Below are 19,034 nucleotides of genomic sequence, written 5' to 3'. Positions count from 1 at the left end.
AGGGTAAATTGACCAGGGATCTGTGGCTGGTTTCTTGGGACCGGACAGAACTTGTTCGGGGTAGGTGGGATTGGGTGCTAGGACCCCCCACCTGTGTATGAGGCCCGGGGCCATCTGGGGCACGGATATTGCTGGGGTGTCGGAGGGGTTTTGCTCGTGAGGCTTCAGGCAGGCTGCTGGAGCGCTCTGTGGGACTGGTTTGTGGCCTGTGTGGAGAGGTCACCAGTCGGGGGCTGTAAGAAGCCCCAGATTTGAGCAATTCGCCCTGAGCGGACGCCCTCAGCTGTGCCCAGACTCGGCCCGGTCCGTCACACCCGCAATGGCTGCTCCGCCTTCCCAGGGACCGGGTGGGCTGCTCTGAGCGGGACTGGGCCCGACGCCCGAGCCTCAAGTAGCTGCCAGCCTGCAGCTGCAGGCCCCCCACCGGGATCCTGTTCTACGCCCAAGGTGGCTGAGTCCCAGAGCCAAGAGAGGGACTCATGGGGCACAACCCAGCGCACAGCCGGGGGGCAGAGAGGGACACAACCCAGGGCACAGCCGGGGGGCAGAGAGGGACACAACCCAGGGCACAGCCGGGGGGCAGAGAGGGACACAACCCAGGGCACAGCCGGGGGGCAGAGAGGGACACAACCCAGGGCACAGCCGGGGGGCAGAGAGGGACACAACCCAGGGCACAGCCGGGGGGCAGAGAGGGACACAGCCTCTCCCCTGCCGCAGGCCCGGCAGACACAGCACCAGGAACACAACACAACGCTCAATAAATATGCAGCTTTATGTACACAGGCCGGTGGGCTGGGAACTGCAGGGTGAAGGAATCTGCCACACGGCCCACGCCCCTTCCCACTCTCCGCCGTGCCAGCCCCGGCTGAGAGCAGGGAGCCCAGCCAGGACCAGCCCCCCGCTGCAGTGGGGCTCAGCTTGTTGCACTGGCCGCGGGGCGCGCGCTCTGCAGGAGCTGCCTGCTGCTGCTCCAGAGCCCGGCTTGGGCGCCACGTCTGTGCACAGCGTCCTGGCAGTGCCCCCTCCCCGCACAGCGTGCTCTGCCCAGCATGGGGGAGACACAGGACCCTCCCCTCCCGCGGGAACGCTGGCCAGCACAGGCCCCCCATGCGCCCTGGTCCACAGGGCTCCCTGGGTCCGCCCCACACCCGCCCCACAGCCTCCCAGAGCCCTGCCACATCTTCCTGCCAACAGGCCAGGCTGCTGGGAGTCGGGAGCCACGGGGCTGGCGGGCCCCTCCCTGCCCACATCCGACCGCCCCCCGTCAGAGTGACGCCCCAGCTTCCCCACCTGCCTAGCCCTGCGACCCCGCCATGCCCACGACCGGCGGGCACAGCACCCACTGCCCCGCCTCTCCCTGCAGCCCTCCCGCTGCACCTCTGCCACCATTCTCCTCCCACCTCAGGACCCAGCGCACGTCCCTGGTGCCAGCCCCCATGTCCCCGCACAGCCTGGAGGCCAGGGGGCGGGCGCCTGGCTCGGGCCTTGCAGCCACTCCGGGGTAGCGCGGTGCTGCCGGACGGGGGCGTATGCTCTTGCGGGACGCTCGCCCGAGCAAGGATTTGTGGGGCCACGGCTGCCACCTCCGGGAGAGCTGCTGGTGGGGCCAGGCCAGCAGAGGGGCGGGGGCGCGGGGCCTTAGAGGAAGGGACAAGCTTGGCTGCTCCCCTCGGCCCTTTGCGACGGGCTGGGCGGATGCAGCGTGCCCCTCGGCTCCCCCGCGCCGGGCCCTCGGGCAGGGCTGGCCCCGCTAGAGCCGGCTCCGCGCCGTGGGGACTCGGCCGGGGGTCCCGGCCCGGGGAAGGTCGCTGCTCTCTGCTGCAGCCCCGCCCCGCTCACACGGCCCAGCCGGGGACCCAGCCCGCCCAGCAGGGCTCTCCGAGGGCTCGCTGCATCGTCCGGCCGGGACTCGCCATAGCCAGCGGCGCCAGAGCAGCAGGGGCCCATCAGACGTTCTCGGGCGCGGCGCCGGGGCCCCGTGCAACCTGGCGCCGGGGATTCAGAGGGCAAAGGAGCAAACGGGGCCAGCCCCAGGCGGGACAGTTCCCTGCCAGCCCCAGGTTCCTGCCTCCAGTGAGTCTGCCCCAGGCCCACGCACACCTCCCACAGCACACATGCTCTCACTCCCCAGGCGTGCACACTCACTCCCCAGGCGTGCACACTCACGCACACTCACTCCCCAGGCGTGCACACGCACGCACACTCACTCCCCAGGGGTGCACACTCACGCACACTCACTCCCCAGGGGTGCACACTCACTCCCCAGGGGTGCACACTCACGCACACTCACTCCCCAGGCGTGCACACTCACGCACACTCACTCCCCAGGCATGCACACTCACTCCCCAGGCATGCACACTCACGCACACTCACTCCCCAGGCGTGCACACTCACTCCCCAGGGGTGCACACTCTCGCACACTCACTCCCCAGGCGTGCACACACACTCCCCAGGCGTGCACACTCACTCCCCAGGCGTGCACACTCACGCACACTCACTCCCCAGGCGTGCACACTCACTCCCCAGGCGTGCACACTCACGCACACTCACTCCCCAGGCGTGCACACTCACTCCCCAGGCGTGCACACTCACGCACACTCACTCCCCAGGCGTGCACCCTCACTCCTAAGGTGTGCACATGCACACGCTCTCCATACGCCCACATGCACTCCCGATACGTGCACACACGCACATGCCCATATGTGTACATGCACAAACATGCACACGCTCCCCATATGTGCACACACGTGCACAAACGAACACTCCCCATGTGTGCGCACACGCTCCCCGTGGAGACGTGCACACACCCTGCGCCGTCTCGCCCCTGTCCACACACAGCTGACAGGCTGCTGCCTTCGGGGCCTGCCCACTCGCCTCTCCCCGTGGGGCAGCCGCTCGGCTCCATGGTGGGGGCAGCAGCCCGGCCCGCCCTGGCAGCCCCGCTGCTGCTCTCAGACCTCCCTGCAAGAGAAGAGGGGCAGAGAGGCGCTCTGAACCGCGGGCCCTCGGGGCGCCCCCCGGCTCTCTCTGCGCAGGGACGGAGGGGAGGGGACGTGAGACTGGGCCCAGAGGCTGGCCGGCCCCCCGGCCCGGGGCACTCACGAGGCGGTCAGCGTGGAGTTGAGCAGCAGCGTGGTCCTGATCCTGTACAGCTGGGCCAGGGTCAGCTTGCGGTGCTGGGCCGCCTGCGGGTCCGACAGGGTCCGGTGGGCCAGGGGGGTGCCAGGAGCCTGGCTGGGGGGGGCCGGGGATGTCGCGCGGCTGTCGGGGGGGCGGGCAGAGCCCTTGGCACATCCCATCTCGCCGGGCGCTGAGAGCTCTGCGCTGGAGCCGCTGCTGCTGCTGCCGGTGCTGGCGCAGAGGCTGGCGCGGCGCGAGCGGGTGGCCCCGCGAGTCCTCGGCGAGCCGGCCCGGACGTCCCGCCGCGAGCGCCTGCGGCCGGGGGCCGAGACCAGGTCGCAGAGGCTCTTGCTCTGGGCGAGGGGGGGCGAGGCCGGGACCAGCTGCAGCAGGCTGGCCTCCGACTTGGACTTGAGCACTTTCGCCTTGCAGGGCAGGCGCTGCACGGGCGTCCTGCGGCGCAGCCGGGGTGAGGGGGGGCGCTGTGCGTGGGGGGGGCCCGCCTCCGCCGCCGGCTCCAGCTGCTGCCCCGCAGCAAACTCCTGGAGGGAGGTGGGGGAGAGGGTGCCGTAGGCGCTGTCGATGGACGCCGACCGGCAGCCGCTGGGGTCCAGCGTCAGGCCACTGGAGCCAAGTGGGGGGTGGGGCTCGGTCAGCTCCCCGCCCCCCTCCAGGAGCTCCCGGGTGGGGGTGCTGGAGGATGCGGTGGTGCTGACGGAGGTCTCGTCCGACTGCGAGCTGAACGGCCCCACCTCCAGGTCCGGGAAGGAGAGCTCCTCGCCCGCGTCCACCGCCACCGCGATGGTCTCCGTGGAGCCGTCTGAGGGGCTGCAAGAGGAGTGCGTCAGCGGGGGGCCAAAGGGTGGGAGCAGGGCAGGAGTGAGTCTGGGGGGAGGGAGCGGGGCAGGAGTGAGTCGGGGGGCAGGGAGCAGGGCAGGAGTGAGTCTGGGGGGAGGGAACGGGGCAGGAGTGAGTCGGGGGGGCAGGGAGCGGGGCAGGAGTGAGTCGGGGGCAGGGGGCAGGGCAGGAGTGAGTCTGGGGGGAGGGAACGGGGCAGGAGTGAGTCGGGGGGGCAGGGAGCGGGGCAGGAGTGAGTCGGGGGCAGGGGGCAGGGCAGGAGTGAGTCTGGGGGGAGGGAACGGGGCAGGAGTGAGTCGGGGGGCAGGGAGCAGGGCAGGAGTGAGTTGGGGGGAGGGAGCGGGGCAGGAGTGAGTCGGGGGGAGCGGGGCAGGAGTGAGTCGGGGGGCAGGGAGCAGGGCAGGAGTGAGTTGGGGGGAGGGAGCGGGGCAGGAGTGAGTCGGGGGGCAGGGAGCAGGGCAGGAGTGAGTTGGGGGGAGGGAGCGGGGCAGGAGTGAGTCGGGGGAGCGGGGCAGGAGTGAGTCGGGGGGCAGGGAGCAGGGCAGGAGTGAGTTGGGGGGAGGGAACGGGGCAGGAGTGAGTCGGGGGGAGCGGGGCAGGAGTGAGTTGGGGGGAGGGAGCGGGGCAGGAGTGAGTCGGGGGCAGGGAGCAGGGCAGGAGTGAGTTGGGGGGAGGGAGCGGGGCAGGAGTGAGTTGGGGGGAGGGAGCGGGGCAGGAGTGAGTCGGGGGCAGGGAGCAGGGCAGGAGTGAGTTGGGGGGAGGGAACGGGGCAGGAGTGAGTCGGGGGGAGCGGGGCAGGAGTGAGTCGGGGGCAGGGGGCAGGGCAGGAGTGAGTTGGGGGGAGGGAGCGGGGCAGGAGTGAGTCGGGGGGGTGCAGGGAGCAGGGCAGGAGTGAGTTGGGGGGAGGGAGCGGGGCAGGAGTGAGTCGGGGGGGTGCAGGGAGCAGGGCAGGAGTGAGTCGGGGGGGTGCAGGGAGCGGGGCAGGAGTGAGTCGGGGGGGTGCAGGGAGCAGGGCAGGGCGAGCAGAGCGGCCTGGGGCCATGACGGCGCCATGTGCCATCGTGCCCCGCGAGCGGCCCCGTGCCGGCCAGGGCGGGGCCCGTACCAGCGCTGCGAGTCCAGGCTGTTGCTGCTCCGGCGCAGGACGGTGGGCGAGCTGGCAGTGGAGGCCCCGCTCTCCCCGCTCTCCCCGTCCTCCTCCGCCAGGCTCCGGTGCCGCTGGCTCCGCTGCCGCTCCTGCTCCTGGTCCCGCAGGCGCTGCAGCAGGTTCTGTGGGCAGGGGCAGGGCTCAGCGTCGCCCAGGTGCCCGGACAGGCAGCTCCCGTCCCCGCCCCGGCTCCAGGCGGGGCACTGCCCAGGCCACGGCCCAGGTCCAGGCAGCACGCGCTCAGCCCGAGACACGCTGCCCTCGCCCACCCGGCTCGCTGGCACCGGGGGAAGGGAGCCGTCTGCGTGGCTGACTGGTCAGATGGCAGCGAGAGGAGCGACTGCCCTAGCCTGCTCCGGGGGACACAGGCAGCGCGGGGGGGCCATGGGGGCCGTGCTCACACGGCCTGTGTCTCCCGTGCACCCGTCCCCACGCGCTGCAGGCAGAGCTAGGAGTGCCCGGGCGGGGGCATGATGCTGGGCTGTGCTGCCGCGTGGGCCCAGATCTGAGCAGGCTGGGCCAGGGGAGGCGTCTGGGGAAGGCCGGTGCCCTGCTCCGCGCTGGGGGCGTCCCGGAGGCGGGCGCCGGCCTGTCTGAAAGGGCTCCCAGCTGGAGGCAGCGCCAGGCCGCGCCCGTGGGGAGGGGCGACGCGGCAGGACCGTGGGGTTGCCAGGTGACACCTGAGCGATTCTCTGGGAGCCCCTGGCAGGTGGCCCCGGCCCCTGGCCTGAGCGGGACGTGGACAGGTCACGTCGCCATGTGACACTCCAGTTTGGGGGCCCATCCCACCGCAGGAGGGCGGGTTCCCCGCCGCGTGGGCCGGGGGCAAAAGGATCCTGAGGCGCCTCCATCGCTTCGCCCGCCCTCCGCGCCACACGCCCCTTCGCCGGGGACAGAGGCCGGTTCCAGGCATTTGGCCCCGACTGGACCCTCCGCGGTGCCCCCGGCCTTTGCTGCGTCTCCGCTTCCGCTCCTGGCCCATCTCTAAGCAGGCTCCGACCCTGAGCTGCTAGCGGAAGCCCCGGGCTGGTGCCTGCACCGGGATGGGCCGGCAGGCTCAGGCCGGTCTCAGCCCAGGCGCGGCGGAGGGGCCTGTCTGCTCACCTGGGCGTTGCAGAGGGCCTCGACCCAGCCGCGGCACAGGGCCTGCCCGCTGGCCTGGAAGGTGAAGGCGCCCACGGCGCTGCGCAGCTCGTTCAGATAGATCAGGAGGAAGGAGCCTGCGGGGACAGGAGGAGCAGCCAGTGTGAGCAAAGGCAGCAGCGGCCGCCCGGGAGCACGCGCTGACGCGGGGCCCAGCGCGGAGCCGTGCGCCTCAGGGGGGGCTGGGGCTCCGGACGCAGCCGGGAAGGCCCCGGAGCTGCAGAAGGAGCAGGACTCAGGCTCTGGCGCCGCCCCAGCAGAAGGGAGCCGGCGCCTGGGGCAAACGCAGCAGCGTCTGGCGGGGGGCAGGGGGGCAGGGCAGAGCGGTGGGGGCCAGCGGTGCTGAGGGAACCTGTGCAACTTCCTGAGGAGGCGCAGGCAGGAGCAGAGCACTTGGGGGCGAGTCCCTGTGGAGATGGAGGGAGAGCCCTGTGCCGGGCCTTAGTCTGCTGGCAGGGAGGGGCCGTGGGGCAGGCGGCAGGGCGGTGGGGGCGAGGAGCAGGCCGGCAGGGCAGGGAGGGGCCGAGGGGCAGGCGGCAGGGCAGGGAGGGGCCGAGGGGCAGGTGGCGTGGCAGGGCAGGGAGGGGCCGAGGGGCAGGCCGGCAGGGCAGGGAGGGGCCGAGGGGCAGGTGGCAGGGCAGGGAGGGGCCGAGGGGCAGGTGGCAGGACAGGGAGGGGCCGAGGGGCAGGCCAGCAGGGCAGGGAGGGGCCGAGGGGCAGGTGGCAGGGCAGGGAGGGGCCGAGGGGCAGGTGGCAGGGCAGGGAGGGGCCGAGGAGCAGGCCGGCAGGGCAGGGAGGGGCCGAGGGGCAGGCGGCAGGGCAGGGAGGGGCCGAGGGGCAGGCCGGCAGGGCAGGGAGGGGCCGAGGGGCAGGCCGGCAGGGCAGGGAGGGGCCGAGGGGCAGGTGGCAGGGCAGGGAGGGGCCGAGGGGCAGGTGGCAGGGCAGGGAGGGGCCGAGGAGCAGGCCGGCAGGGCAGGGAGGGGCCGAGGGGCAGGCGGCAGGGCAGGGAGGGGCCGAGGGGCAGGCCGGCAGGGCAGGGAGGGGCCGAGGGGCAGGCCGGCAGGGCAGGGAGGGGCCGAGGGGCAGGCGGCAGGGCAGGGAGGGGCCGAGGGGCAGGCCGGCAGGGCAGGGAGGGGCCGAGGGGCAGGTGGCAGGGCAGGGAGGGGCTGAGGAGCAGGCCGGCAGGGCAGGGAGGGGCCGAGGGGCAGGTGGTAGGGCAGGGAGGGGCCGAGGGGCAGGTGGCAGGGCAGGGAGGGGCCGAGGGGCAGGTGGCAGGGCAGGGAGGGGCTGAGGAGCAGGCCGGCAGGGCAGGGAGGGGCTGAGGGGCAGGTGGCAGGGCAGGGAGGGGCTGAGGAGCAGGCCGGCAGGGCAGGGAGGGGCCGAGGGGCAGGTGGCAGGGCAGGGAGGGGCTGAGGGGCAGGTGGCAGGGCAGGGAGGGGCCGAGGGGCAGGTGGTAGGGCAGGGAGGGGCCGAGGGGCAGGTGGCAGGGCAGGGAGGGGCCGAGGGGCAGGTGGCAGGGCAGGGAGGGGCTGAGGAGCAGGCCGGCAGGGCAGGGAGGGGCCGAGGGGCAGGTGGTAGGGCAGGGAGGGGCCGAGGGGCAGGTGGCAGGGCAGGGAGGGGCCGAGGGGCAGGTGGCAGGGCAGGGAGGGGCTGAGGAGCAGGCCGGCAGGGCAGGGAGGGGCTGAGGGGCAGGTGGCAGGGCAGGGAGGGGCTGAGGAGCAGGCCGGCAGGGCAGGGAGGGGCCGAGGGGCAGGTGGCAGGGCAGGGAGGGGCTGAGGGGCAGGTGGCAGGGCAGGGAGGGGCTGAGGAGCAGGCCGGCAGGGCAGGGAGGGGCCGAGGGGCAGGTGGCAGGGCAGGGAGGGGCCGAGGGGCAGGTGGCAGGGCAGGGAGGGGCCGAGGGGCAGGTGGCAGGGCAGGGAGGGGCCGTGGGGCAGGCTCTGAGGAGAGGAGTCCGGGGCCCGGGGCCCGGCACGGCCAAGGCCCCGCGCTAGGAGCCAGGCCTGGGGGCTCCTCACCGGGGTCCTTGAGCTCCCGGCAGATGATCTTGTCCACGAGCAGGGGCTGCCGGACGACCTTGGCGCGCTCGGCCTTCTTCACCGGCTTGGTGATGAGGAACAGGTCCGTGAAGAGGAAGCAGTAAACGTCCATCTGGGGGGGCGAGAGCAGAGGCCGTGGGCCTGCCGGGCAGGGGGCGCTGGGCGGCTGCGAGGGGGCCAGGCCGGATGCCTGCCCGCCCCTCCTCCGGCCAAGGAGGCCCAGCCGAGGGATCGGCAGCTGCCCCGGCTCTCCCCGGCCGTGCTGCTCACCTTGCTGTCCTTCCCTTCCTTCATCTTCAGGGCCCCCTCCAGGAGCAGCTGGCGCGTGTCCTCGGGGGAGGTGCCTGGGATGGGGGCCGTCAGGTCCAGGCGCAGGAACTCCTTCAGCAGCTGGGCAAGAGAACGGACACGGGCACGGCCAGGCACTGCCCACCCCTCCTCCACCTGCTCCCTGCCGCTGCCAGCCCAGAGCCCCCATTATCCACCTCCTCCGTGCCACGGCCCCTACCTCCTCCACCTGCTCCGTGCCACGGCCCCTGCCTCCTCCACCTCCTCCGTGCCACGGCCCCTACCTCCTCCACCTGCTCCGTGCCACGGCACCTGCCTCCTCCACCTCCTCCGTGCCACGGCCCCTACCTCATCCACCTCCTCCGTGCAATGGCCCCTACCTCCTCCACCTCCTCCGTGCCACGGCACCTGCCTCCTCCACCTCCTCCGTGCCACGGCCCCTACCTCATCCACCTCCTCCGTTCCACGGCCCCTACCTCTTCCACCTCCTCCGTGCCATGGCCTCTACCTCATCCACCTCCTCCGTGCCATGGCCTCTGCCTCCTCCACCTCCTCCGTGCCACGGCACCTGCCTCCTCCACCTCCTCCGTGCCACGGCCCCTACCTCATCCACCTCCTCCGTTCCACAGCCCCTACCTCTTCCACCTCCTCCGTGCCACGGCCCCTACCTCCTCCACCTCCTCCGTGCCACGGCCCCTACCTCATCCACCTCCTCCATGCTACGGCCCCTACCTCCTCCACCTCCTCCGTGCCACAGCCCCTACCTCCTCCACCTCCTCCGTGCCACAGCCCCAACCTCCTCCACCTCCTCCGTGCCACGGCCCCTACCTCCTCCACCTCCTCCGTGCCACGGCCCCTACCTCATCCACCTCCTCCATGCTACGGCCCCAACCTCCTCCACCTCCTCCGTGCCACAGCCCCTACCTCCTCCACCTCCTCCGTGCCACGGCCCCTACCTCCTCCACCTCCTCTGTGCCACAGACCCTACCTCATCCACCTCCTCCATCCTGCTGCCCACGCAGCCCCTACCTTATCCACCTCCTCCGTGCCACCATCCACCACCTCATAGGAGTCGATCCGGCTGAGAATAGCCACCAGCCTCTGCTGCTCTTGCCGCTGGCGCATCCGCGAGTTCACGTGGTTAATAAACCGCTCCACGGAATTGATCTGCCATAAGGGGAGCTGTCAGAGGCGCCTCAGGGGAAGCCCCCGCCCAGTTGGCATGGTGCGGAACCACGCCCCGTGCCCTGGCCCAGCCGGCGCAGCGAGGAGCCGTGCCCTGTGCCCTGGCGAGGAGCCCCGTGGCAGTGGAGGCTGGAGACCCTGCCTGACCCGGCAGCCCCTCCGTGGGCACATTCGCCGTGGCACTGCATGCACCCAGCCCTGCGGGGGGCCCATGGGAGCCGGCGGCCAGCCCCGAGCCAGGGACAGGGCTGCACGGCCGGGATGGGGCTCACCCGGCTGCCCAAAGAAGCAAGGCCCCGCCCCCGCACGCCCGGGCAGGTTACCATGGTGATGATGGCGTCGCGGGTGCCAGGCTCGTCTGTTTTCTTCAGCACCGACTTGAGCAGCAGCGGGTACTTGGTGAGGCGCTGGTGCGGCTTCACCAGCATGTCGCTCAGCTTGAGGCGGCTGCACTGCTTGTGCCGCTCTGCCCACTGCAGGGAGACGGGCGGGGCACGCTGCTGGGTGGGGCTGGCACAGGCAGAGCCGGGTGGCCCCCGCGGCACATGCACCCCAGATCTGAGCAGGCTGGGCCAGGGGAGGCGTCTGGGGAAAGCCGGTGCCCTGCCTGCGCTGCCCGTGTCCTGCTCCGCGCTGGGGGCGTCCCGGAGGCGGGCGCCGGCCTGTTTGAAAGGGCTCCCGGCTGGAGGCAGCGCCAGGCCACGCCCGTGGGGAGGGGCGGCTACGCGCTGAGGAGCGACGTGGCAGGACCGTGGGGTTGCCAGGTGACACCTGAGCGATTCTCTGGGAGCCCCCGGCAGGTGCCCCCGGCCCCTGGCCTGAGCAGGACGTGGACAGGTCACGTCGCCATGTGACACTCCAGTTTGGGGGCCCATCCCACCGCAGGAGGGCAAGTTCCCCGCCACATGGGCCGGGCGCAAAAGGATCCTGAGGCGCCTCCATCCCTTCACCCGCCCTCCGCGCCACACGCCCCTTTGCCGGGGACAGAGGCCGGGAAGGATTCCCTGACCCATCCCGCACCGGACGGGCCCAGAGACTGCTCAGCCGGCAGCGTGTCCCCCCCCCGCTCAGAGCCTGCGCCGAGCCCTGGGGACGGGGGGATGCGCTTTCCCCAGCCCGCTACCCTCAGCCGCGTCTGCTGTTAATAACCCTTTGGATGCCATAGGCAGGCCCAGCGAGCTCCTTGGGGTGAGATCTGGGGTGTGAATCGCCCTGGGACTGTGGCTGCTCCCTTGGGACTGGGAGAGCCTGTTGGGAGGTGGGGGATGGGTTATAACCTCTCCCCTGTGTGAGGGGGGGCTGGGGGGGCACAGGGAACACTGAGGTGTGTGAGGGGAGGTGGGGGGATGGGTTAGAACCTCTCCCCTGTGTGAGGGGGGCTGGGGGGGCACAGGGAGCATTGGGGTGTCTGAGGGGAGGTGGGGGATGGGTTAGAACCTCTCCCCTGTGTAAGGGGGGCTGGGGGGCACAGGGAGCACTGGGGTGTCTGAGGGGAGGTGGGGGATGGGTTATACCCTCTCCCCTGTGTGAGGGGGGGCTGGGGGGCACAGGGAGCACTGGGGTGTCTGATGGGAGGTGGGGCATGGGTTAGAACCTCTCCCCTGTGTAAGGGGGCTGGGGGGGCACAGGGAGCACTGGGGTGTGTGAGGGAAGGTGGGGGATGGGTTAGAACCTCTCCCCTGTGTAAGGTGGGGCTGGGGGGCACAGGGAGCACTGGGGTGTCTGAGGGGAGGTGGGGGATGGGTTATGACCTCTCCCCTGTGTGAGGGGGGACTGGGGGGCACAGGGAACACTGGGGTGTCTGATGAGAGGTGGGGGATGGGTTAGAACCTCTCCCCTCTGTAAGGAGGGCTGGGGGGCACAGGGACCACTGGGTGTGTGAGGGGAGGTGGGGGATGGGTTATAACCTCTCCCCTGTGTGAGGGAGGGTCTGGGGGGGCACAGGGAGCACTGGGGTGTGTGAGGGGAGGTGGGGGATGGGTTATAACCTCTCCCCTGTGTGAGGGGGGGCTGGGGGGGTACAGGGAGCACTGGGGTGTGTGAGGGGAGGTGGGGGATGGGGTATAACCTCTCCCCTGTGTGAGGGGGGGTTGGGGGGGTACAGGGAGCACTGGGGTGTGTGAGGGGATTTGCTTGTGTAACTTCTTGCTGTCCAGAGGGGCAAACAGCAGCGCTCGGTGGGGCTGGTTTGGGGCCGTACAGGGGGGACCCCAGTCCTGGGCTGTGCCCTGGTTCTAGGCAATTGGCCCTGATGTGCCCCCCCCCCCCCCAGCAGTGCCCCAGGCCACCCTGTTCTGTTGCCACGAGCAAGTGGGCGTGGCCCGGTCTGGCTCCGCCTACCGTCACGTAGGCCCGGAAGAGCTCGTTGTCCTGCAGCAGCGTGCGCATGTACTCCAGGCAGCCCTCCTCCTCCATGCAGTACCGGACGTAGGGCTGGAAGAGGGAGCCGAACTGCAAGGCAAGCCAAGGGCCAGTCAGAGCCGGGCGCCCCCCCGGCCCGGCCCGAGCCAGACACCGGGACCTCACACCCACCATTTTGAATCCCTTCAGGAAGCCCACAGGGTCCAGCAGCGTCTTGGTCTCCCTGGTCTTCTCCAGGACTGGGGCCATGACGCCGCCCCACAGGGCCCGGTGCAGCCGGATGATCTCCTGGATATTGCTGAACAGACGCTCCGCGTCCACCTGCAAGCACAGCGAGGAGTCACGTAGCTGGAATTAGAGAGCCTAGTCCGAACTACCTACTCCGTGCCGCGCGTAGCCGCGCGTAGCCGCGGGCCTGGAGTCCGCACTAACGGGGATTTAAAAATGGCGGCGCCCGGCAAGATGCAAATGAAGCCCGGGAAATTCAAATCCTGGGCTTCATTTGCAACTTCGACTGACCACATTAACCACCCTAGTTCGAACTAGAGGGCAGTGTAGACAGACCCTGAGTCTCTGCTGCAGCCCTGGGAGTCTCCCACCCCCCCACAGGACACCTCCCGCCCTGGGGCCCCACCTCAGCACCAGTCCCACAGCTGGGCAGAGCCTGCCAGCCAGGGAGCACTTCCCAGCAGGCAGCGGGGGAGTCTGCCCCAGGGAGCTCCTCCCAGTGTGGGGTCAGGGAGGGGGGGTCCAGGGAGCTCCTCCCAGTGCAGGAGGATGGGGGGGTCCGGGGAGCTCCTCCCAGTGCAGGGGGGGGTCTGGGGAGCTCTTCCTAGTGCGGGGGGGTGGGGGGGTCCAGGGAGCTCCTCCCACTGCGGGGAGGGGGCAGGGGGGTCCGGGGAGCTCCTCCCAGTGCGGGGGGGGGTGGGGGGGGTCCGGGGAGCTCCTCCCAGTGCGGGGGGGTGGGGGGGGTCCGGGGAGCTCCCCGTAGCTCAGGGGATGCGGCTGGCTGGGGGGCGGGTTGTGCCCACGAGGGGCCTGCAGGCAGTGGGTAGCTGGGCCCTCACCTCCCAGAGCAGCCCCGACTCCTGCAGGTTCAGCAGGCAGCAGAGGAAGAGCTGTGAAGAGAGCAGAGAGCAGGCAGTGCAGAGCAGCCACGTCCCCCCACGCACCCTCCTGCCTGGCCCCGGCCCACGGCGCACGCAGGCAGCAGCCCCGTCCCTCCCAGACCGTGTCCCCACGAAGCGCAGGCTGACGGACGCCGGGCCCGCCGGGGCTCTCACATCCGGCTCCGCTGTGCAGCCGAGAGACTCAGCTAACGGCCCCGGCGCAGGCGTGGGCCCGGCTCGGTCTCCTGGAGGCGGGGTACCACCTGCGAGCCCCCCGCCCGCCACGGGGCCCTGGCAGGCGCCACTCACGTCTGCGATCACGGTCAGTTTCCGGATGTAGGTGGCTTCCGTGTGCAGCAGCTCCCAGACAGCCTCCTGCTGGTGGCACTGCCGGCGCGTCAGGGCCTGGAGAGGGCAGGAGGGTGGCACCACGGGCAGAGGCCTTGCCCCGAGAGCCGGGCAGGGAGCGCCCAGCGCCTCCCCCGCCAGACACGTCGCATGGGCTCGGGGATCCCAGTCCCACCAAGGCAACATCCCAATGGCAGCAGAGGCCAAGGGCGCCGAAATGGATCTGGAGGACGAGGTCTGGCTCCCCCCTCCTCTGCCGAGCCACCCACTGGGGGCCCAGGAGCAGGGAGCCCTGGCCAACAGCCCATGGGTGGTATGGGGATCCCAGGAGCAGCGTAGCGCTCTGAGGGCTGCTCTACCCCAGGCTCCTGGGAAATCTCAGCCCTGGATCCCGTGCCCCACTGTCCCCAGCGTCACCTCCGTGCCCGGGACGATGTCCTGCCAGCTGCCCTCCAGGCACAGGCTGCTGTCGTCCTCCTCCTCCTCCCACGAGTCCTGGTGGAAGCGGAGCTGCTGGGGCAGCTTGGGGAGGCCGAAGAGGCTGTAGCTGTGCAGCTTGCTCTCCAGCTGCTCCATCTTGTCCAGTTCCTGGTGGGGAGGAGCAGCGCTGGCTAGGACGGCGCCCGGCGCCCAGAGCCCGGCGCCCAGAGCCCGGCGCCCAGAGCCCAGAGCCCAGAGCCCGTCGCCCAGAGCCCAGAGCCCGGTGCCCAGAGCCCGGCGCCCGGCGCCCAGAGCCCAGAGCCCGTCGCCCGTCGCCCGTCGCCCAGAGCCCGTCGCCCGTCGCCCGGCGCCCGGCGCCCAGAGCCCGTCGCCCGTCGCCCAGAGCCCGGCGCCCAGTGCCCAGCGCCCAGAGCCCGTCGCCCGTCGCCCAGAGCCCGGCGCCCAGAGCCCGGCGCCCGGCGCCCAGAGCCCGTCGCCCGTCGCCCAGAGCCCGGCGCCCAGTGCCCAGCGCCCAGAGCCCGGCGCCCAGCGCCCAGAGCCCAGAGCCCGGCGCCCAGCGCCCAGAGCCCAGAGCCCGTCACCCGTCGCCCAGAGCCCGGCGCCCAGTGCCCAGCGCCCAGAGCCCGTCGCCCGTCGCCCAGAGCCCGGCGCCCAGAGCCCGGCGCCCAGTGCCCAGCGCCCAGAGCCCAGCGCCCAGAGCCCAGAGCCCAGCGCCCGGCGCCCAGAGCCCAGCGCCCAGTGCCCAGCGCCCAGAGCCCGGTGCCCAGAGCCCGGCGCCCAGAGCCCGGCGCCCAGAGCCCAGAGCCCGGCGCCCAGAGCCCAGAGCCCGGCGCCCAGCGCCCAGAGCCCGGTGCCCAGCGCCCAGAGCCCAGCGCCCGGCGCCCAGAGCCCGGCGCCCAGAGCCCGGCGCCCAGAGCCCAGAGCCCGGTGCCCAGCGCCCAGAGCCCGGCGCCCGGCGCCCAGAGCCCAGAGCCCGGCGCCCAGCGCCCAGAGCCCGGTGCCCAGCGCCCAGAGCCCGGCGCCCAGAGCCCAGCGCCCGGCGCCCAGTGCCCAGCGCCCAGAGCCCGGCGCCCAGAGCCCAGCGCCCAGAGCCCAGCGCCCAGAGCCCGGCGCCCAGAGCCCAGCGCCCAGAGCCCGGCGCCCAGTGCCCAGCGCCCAGAGCCCGGCGCCCAGAGCCCAGAGCCCGGTGCCCAGCGCCCAGAGCCCGGTGCCCAGCGCCCAGAGCCCAGCGCCCGGCACCCAGAGCCCAGCGCCCAGAGCCCGGCGCCCAGAGCCCGGCGCCCAGTGCCCAGCGCCCAGAGCCCGGCGCCCAGCGCCCAGAGCCCGGTGCCCAGCGCCCAGCGCCCAGAGCCCGGCGCCCAGAGCCCGGCGCCCAGTGCCCAGCGCCGCAAGGGCTGCGGAGCTGCTGCCGGGCGGGAGAGGCGCTAAGGGGACGGGGCAGGTGGCTGAGGGGTGTTTTAGCTGTTACTGGGCCTGGTGCCGGGACGCTTGGCGCGGAGCCGGAGGCCAGGCCGTGGGCAGGCGGGGCAGGCCCCTGGGGAAGGCCTGATTGACTCCCTGTGGGGCCGGAGGCCAAGGGGCACTGGGAGCGGAGGGCCCTCTCCCCACCCGGCTCAGCTGCCTGCCCCAGCCGTAGGGAGGGGACTGAGCAGCCGCGTTACCTCGTGAGCTATCGTTAGTCCCCCGTTCTAGAGTCCCGGGGCAGGGCCCTGCCCTCCTGCTGCGTGGGGAGCCAGGTGGGCGTGGGTCTGCGAGGGGAACCGGGCCGGGCTGCCCCCCGCCTGGCTCCTAACACACTTTACATGCAGAGCCGCAGCGGGGGAGGGCCCAGACCCCTCGCAAGCCGGGACTGAGCCAGGCTGCTACAAAATGTCCCGGGGCGGGATGTGAGGAGCCTGGAGCAGTAACCTTGGAGCTACTGGCCTGCACTACTGCCCCCAGCCAGCCCCGGGGGCTGTGCCCCACTGCCGGTCTGCTGCCGAGAACAACTCCCCCGCCCCTTCCTGGGCCTCGGCAGCGCCCGGCCCGGCCCAGCTGAAGGAAGCTGGGTCGAGAGCCACCAAAGCCTCCTGCCAAGCGGTGGAGCCAGCTCCGGAGGCTGGCAGGATGCCTGGGGGGAGGCTATTTCTGCCCCCTGACCAGCAGGCTGCGACCTCCTGCTCCAGGACAGAGCTCGGGTCAGCCCTGCCCAGCGCGAGGGGCACTGACCACGCCAGCGGGGGCCTGGCCTGATGCTGCCCCCAGACACAGGCGTGGCAGGTGGCATCCCCCCAACCCGACCTGGCAGCTGGGAACTCCTCCCCGGGCAGCCAGAGCGCTCGGAGCGCGCTGGGCAGTGGGCGGAGCCAGGCCCGGCAGCGACATACCCGGCCGAAGGGGCCAGTGCCGGCGCCGGAGCCAAAGAAGCCGCTGAAGCGGCTGGCGGCCCGGTTCTTCCACGTCTCGGTGCCGTTGCTGGGCAGGGAGCAGCTGCAGTGCTGCAAGGGGTCCTGGCCCGGGATGCTGGCGTCGCCCAGAAACTCGCTCATGTTCTTCCGCCGCCGCCCTGGGGCCTGCAAGTCCAACCACAGACACAGATGGCAGATGAGCGGGGTGCACCCAACCCGCTGCCCCCGGCCCGGCCCTGCACCCAACCCGCTGCCCCCGGCCCGGCCCTGCACCCAACCCGCTGCCCCCGGCCCGGCCCTGCACCCAACCCGCTGCCCCCGGCCCGGCCCTGCACCCAACCCGCTGCCCCCGGCCCGGCCCTGCACCCAACCCGCTGCCCCCGGCCCGGCCCTGCACCCAACCCGCTGCCCCCGGCCTGGCCCGGCCCAGCCCTGCACCCAACCCGCTGCCCCCGGCCCGGCCCTGCACACAACCCGCTGCCCCCGGCCCGGCCCAGCCCTGCACCCAACCCGCTGCCCCCGGCCCGGCCCTGCACCCAACCCGCTGCCCCCGGCCCGGCCCAGCCCTGCACCCAACCCACTGCCCCCGGCCCGGCCCTGCACCCAACCCGCTGCCCCCGGCCCGGCCCAGCCCTGCACCCAACCCGCTGCCCCCGGCCCGGCCCTGCACCCAACCCGCTGCCCCCGGCCCGGCCCTGCACCCAACCCACTGCCCCTGCCCCTCCCCTAACACAGGCCAGGGTCAGACAGCCAGGCCAGCTGACGGGGAGCTGGGAAGAGCCAGCCGACGGGGAGCCGGGAAGAGCCAGCCGACGGGGAGCCGGGAAGAGCCAGCAACGGGGAGCTGGGAAGAGCCAGCCGACGGGGAGCTGGGCCAGGCGAGACCTGTGACTTCCTAAGTTCACAAGCATCTCTCTCTTCCCTCGCCCTGCAAAGCCAGCGCCCCCCTTGGCTGGTCTCTGCAGGGCTGACTCGAGTATGGCCATGGTGGGCAGTCACAGGGGTTCAGCCAAACTTCTCCCTGTGGGGGTCCGTTCACTCCCTCCTGGGGCTGCCCAAGCCTGCTCTCTGCCCCACTCCCATCTCCCCTTGCCAACCACAGGCCCGGCCCCAGGATGGCCAACCCAGGGCTAGCCTCCGACATGGGGCGTTCAGACCCCGGCGCTGCCCATCCAGGCGCTTTGCCCCACATGGCCCTGCAGCTGTAATGTGGCAGGGGCTCTGGGCTGCCGGCGAGGCCAGGCCCTGCCTGCTCCTGCTAGGCGGGGAGACGCCAGCGGCTGCATTTCCTCCCACTCCTGGGGCAGACACACACCCCCCTTGGCCAGCCCCAGGCGTGTGGCCGAGTGTCACCACAGCCAGCGCTGGGGAGCCAAGGCCCTGAGAGGTGGGGGGCGCCCCAGGTCAGAGGGAGTCCGGGACGGAACCAGGAAGAGCCGCATTGCGCGAGGGCCTGCCCCAGGCCCCACTGCCCCAGGCGCTGTACAGAGCCCCTCCCCCAAGAGGTTCCAGTCTAGGCCACCCTGCCGTGCCGTACCCAGGCGCCCACCCTCCCTCCTGGCCGTCCCTGAGCAGCCAGGGGTCCCACCAGGCTCTCCGCCGGGGTCGGGGACACACCGCCCCACACCCCGCTGAACGCTGAGCAGAGACCCAGAGCTGCAGCCCTGCCCGCCTCCGCCCGCCACTCACCTGGAAGCCCGCGTCCGTGGGGCAGACGGAGAGGACAGCCACGCCCCTCTTGCTCCCCGAACACAGGGGGGGCCAGCTCCTCCCGGTGCCAGAGGCCATGCTGATGCCCGGGGCTATTCTGCGCCCCGAGCAGCATGGGGCAGGGGGCCAGGCAGCACAGGAGACGAGCCCCTCTGGGGCCAGGGCTCCCTCCGGAGCTCCCACTGAGGTGGACTAGGCAGGCTCAGGGCGAACGACACAGCCACAGGTCCCAGCGCGTCCCCAGCAGCCCAAAGCGCCCGAAAGCAGCTGCTGGCCAGGCCAGGGCTGTGTCTGACCTGGGCCCTCCCCCTGTGCAGGGGAGCTGAAGAGATGGGACATGCAGCTGCTGGGAGGGGTTCAGGAGCCTGCTGGGTCCTGTCAATCAGCCGGCCAGGCAGGCGGGAGCCAGGCGCAAGCCCGGGCCTGCAGCTCGGGGCTCTCCAGGTGCTGCAGGAGCAGGGGGCCGGCCAGGGAGCTCCGGAAGGGCCCCGGGCGCCCCGCGACGGCAGCGCTAGGGGCCTGGCTGCCTGCCAGCGACCGCCCGGGCTGGGGGAGGAAGGATGCAGAGGGGAGGAAGTGGGGAGGCCGGGGCTGCCTTGGCGGGTGGGCGGGGGAGTAGTGAGAGCACGGCGGGGGCGGGGGGAGCACCGGGCGGGGGCGGGGAAGCCCGCAGGGAGCCCCATGCTGACTCAGGGAGCTCCCTGCCCAACTCATTCGGGGCGTGGCCTGCACCCACCGGCTCCCACGTGCCCCTCCCACACGGGCGCCGGGCTTTGCCGATGCCCCAGCCTGAGCCCCCCACCCCGCCAGGCGCTGCATTGTAGGGCCAGATCCTGGCCGCCACGGGCCCCAGCGACACAGCCAGCTCGGGAGGGACTCCTCTCTGGCGGCTGGCACGTCC

The 19,034-nt window shown here is 72.3% G+C and overlaps 1 protein-coding gene across 9 annotated transcripts in view; it reads right to left on the bottom strand.

The window, feature by feature from the left end:
- Positions 1 to 2,818: 2,818 nt before the first annotated feature.
- Positions 2,819 to 19,034, bottom strand: part of PLEKHG5 (pleckstrin homology and RhoGEF domain containing G5) — a 90,139-nt gene continuing 73,923 nt past the window's right edge. For all 9 annotated transcript variants that reach the window (XM_075906547.2, XM_075906555.2, XM_075906545.2 and 6 more), the window contains 14 exons: positions 16,403 to 16,588; positions 14,013 to 14,183; positions 13,557 to 13,652; positions 13,206 to 13,256; positions 12,310 to 12,459; positions 12,118 to 12,228; positions 10,101 to 10,250; positions 9,622 to 9,759; positions 8,575 to 8,694; positions 8,284 to 8,416; positions 6,230 to 6,345; positions 5,084 to 5,247; positions 3,103 to 3,948; positions 2,819 to 2,961 (listed from right to left, as the gene is read on the bottom strand). In XM_075906547.2, the coding sequence (XP_075762662.2) occupies positions 2,952 to 2,961; positions 3,103 to 3,948; positions 5,084 to 5,247; positions 6,230 to 6,345; positions 8,284 to 8,416; positions 8,575 to 8,694; positions 9,622 to 9,759; positions 10,101 to 10,250; positions 12,118 to 12,228; positions 12,310 to 12,459; positions 13,206 to 13,256; positions 13,557 to 13,652; positions 14,013 to 14,183; positions 16,403 to 16,588 (2,442 nt within the window). In that variant the 3' untranslated portion in view covers positions 2,819 to 2,951. The remainder of the gene's footprint in view (positions 2,962 to 3,102; positions 3,949 to 5,083; positions 5,248 to 6,229; positions 6,346 to 8,283; positions 8,417 to 8,574; positions 8,695 to 9,621; positions 9,760 to 10,100; positions 10,251 to 12,117; positions 12,229 to 12,309; positions 12,460 to 13,205; positions 13,257 to 13,556; positions 13,653 to 14,012; positions 14,184 to 16,402; positions 16,589 to 19,034) is intronic.

This window comes from Pelodiscus sinensis, chromosome 24 (genome assembly GCF_052426305.1).
Source record: "Pelodiscus sinensis isolate ZL-2025 chromosome 24, ASM5242630v1, whole genome shotgun sequence".
Classification (NCBI taxonomy): Eukaryota; Metazoa; Chordata; order Testudines; family Trionychidae; genus Pelodiscus; species Pelodiscus sinensis.
Note: the sequence above shows the minus strand (reverse complement) of the source record. Positions and strands in the feature narration are given on the sequence as shown.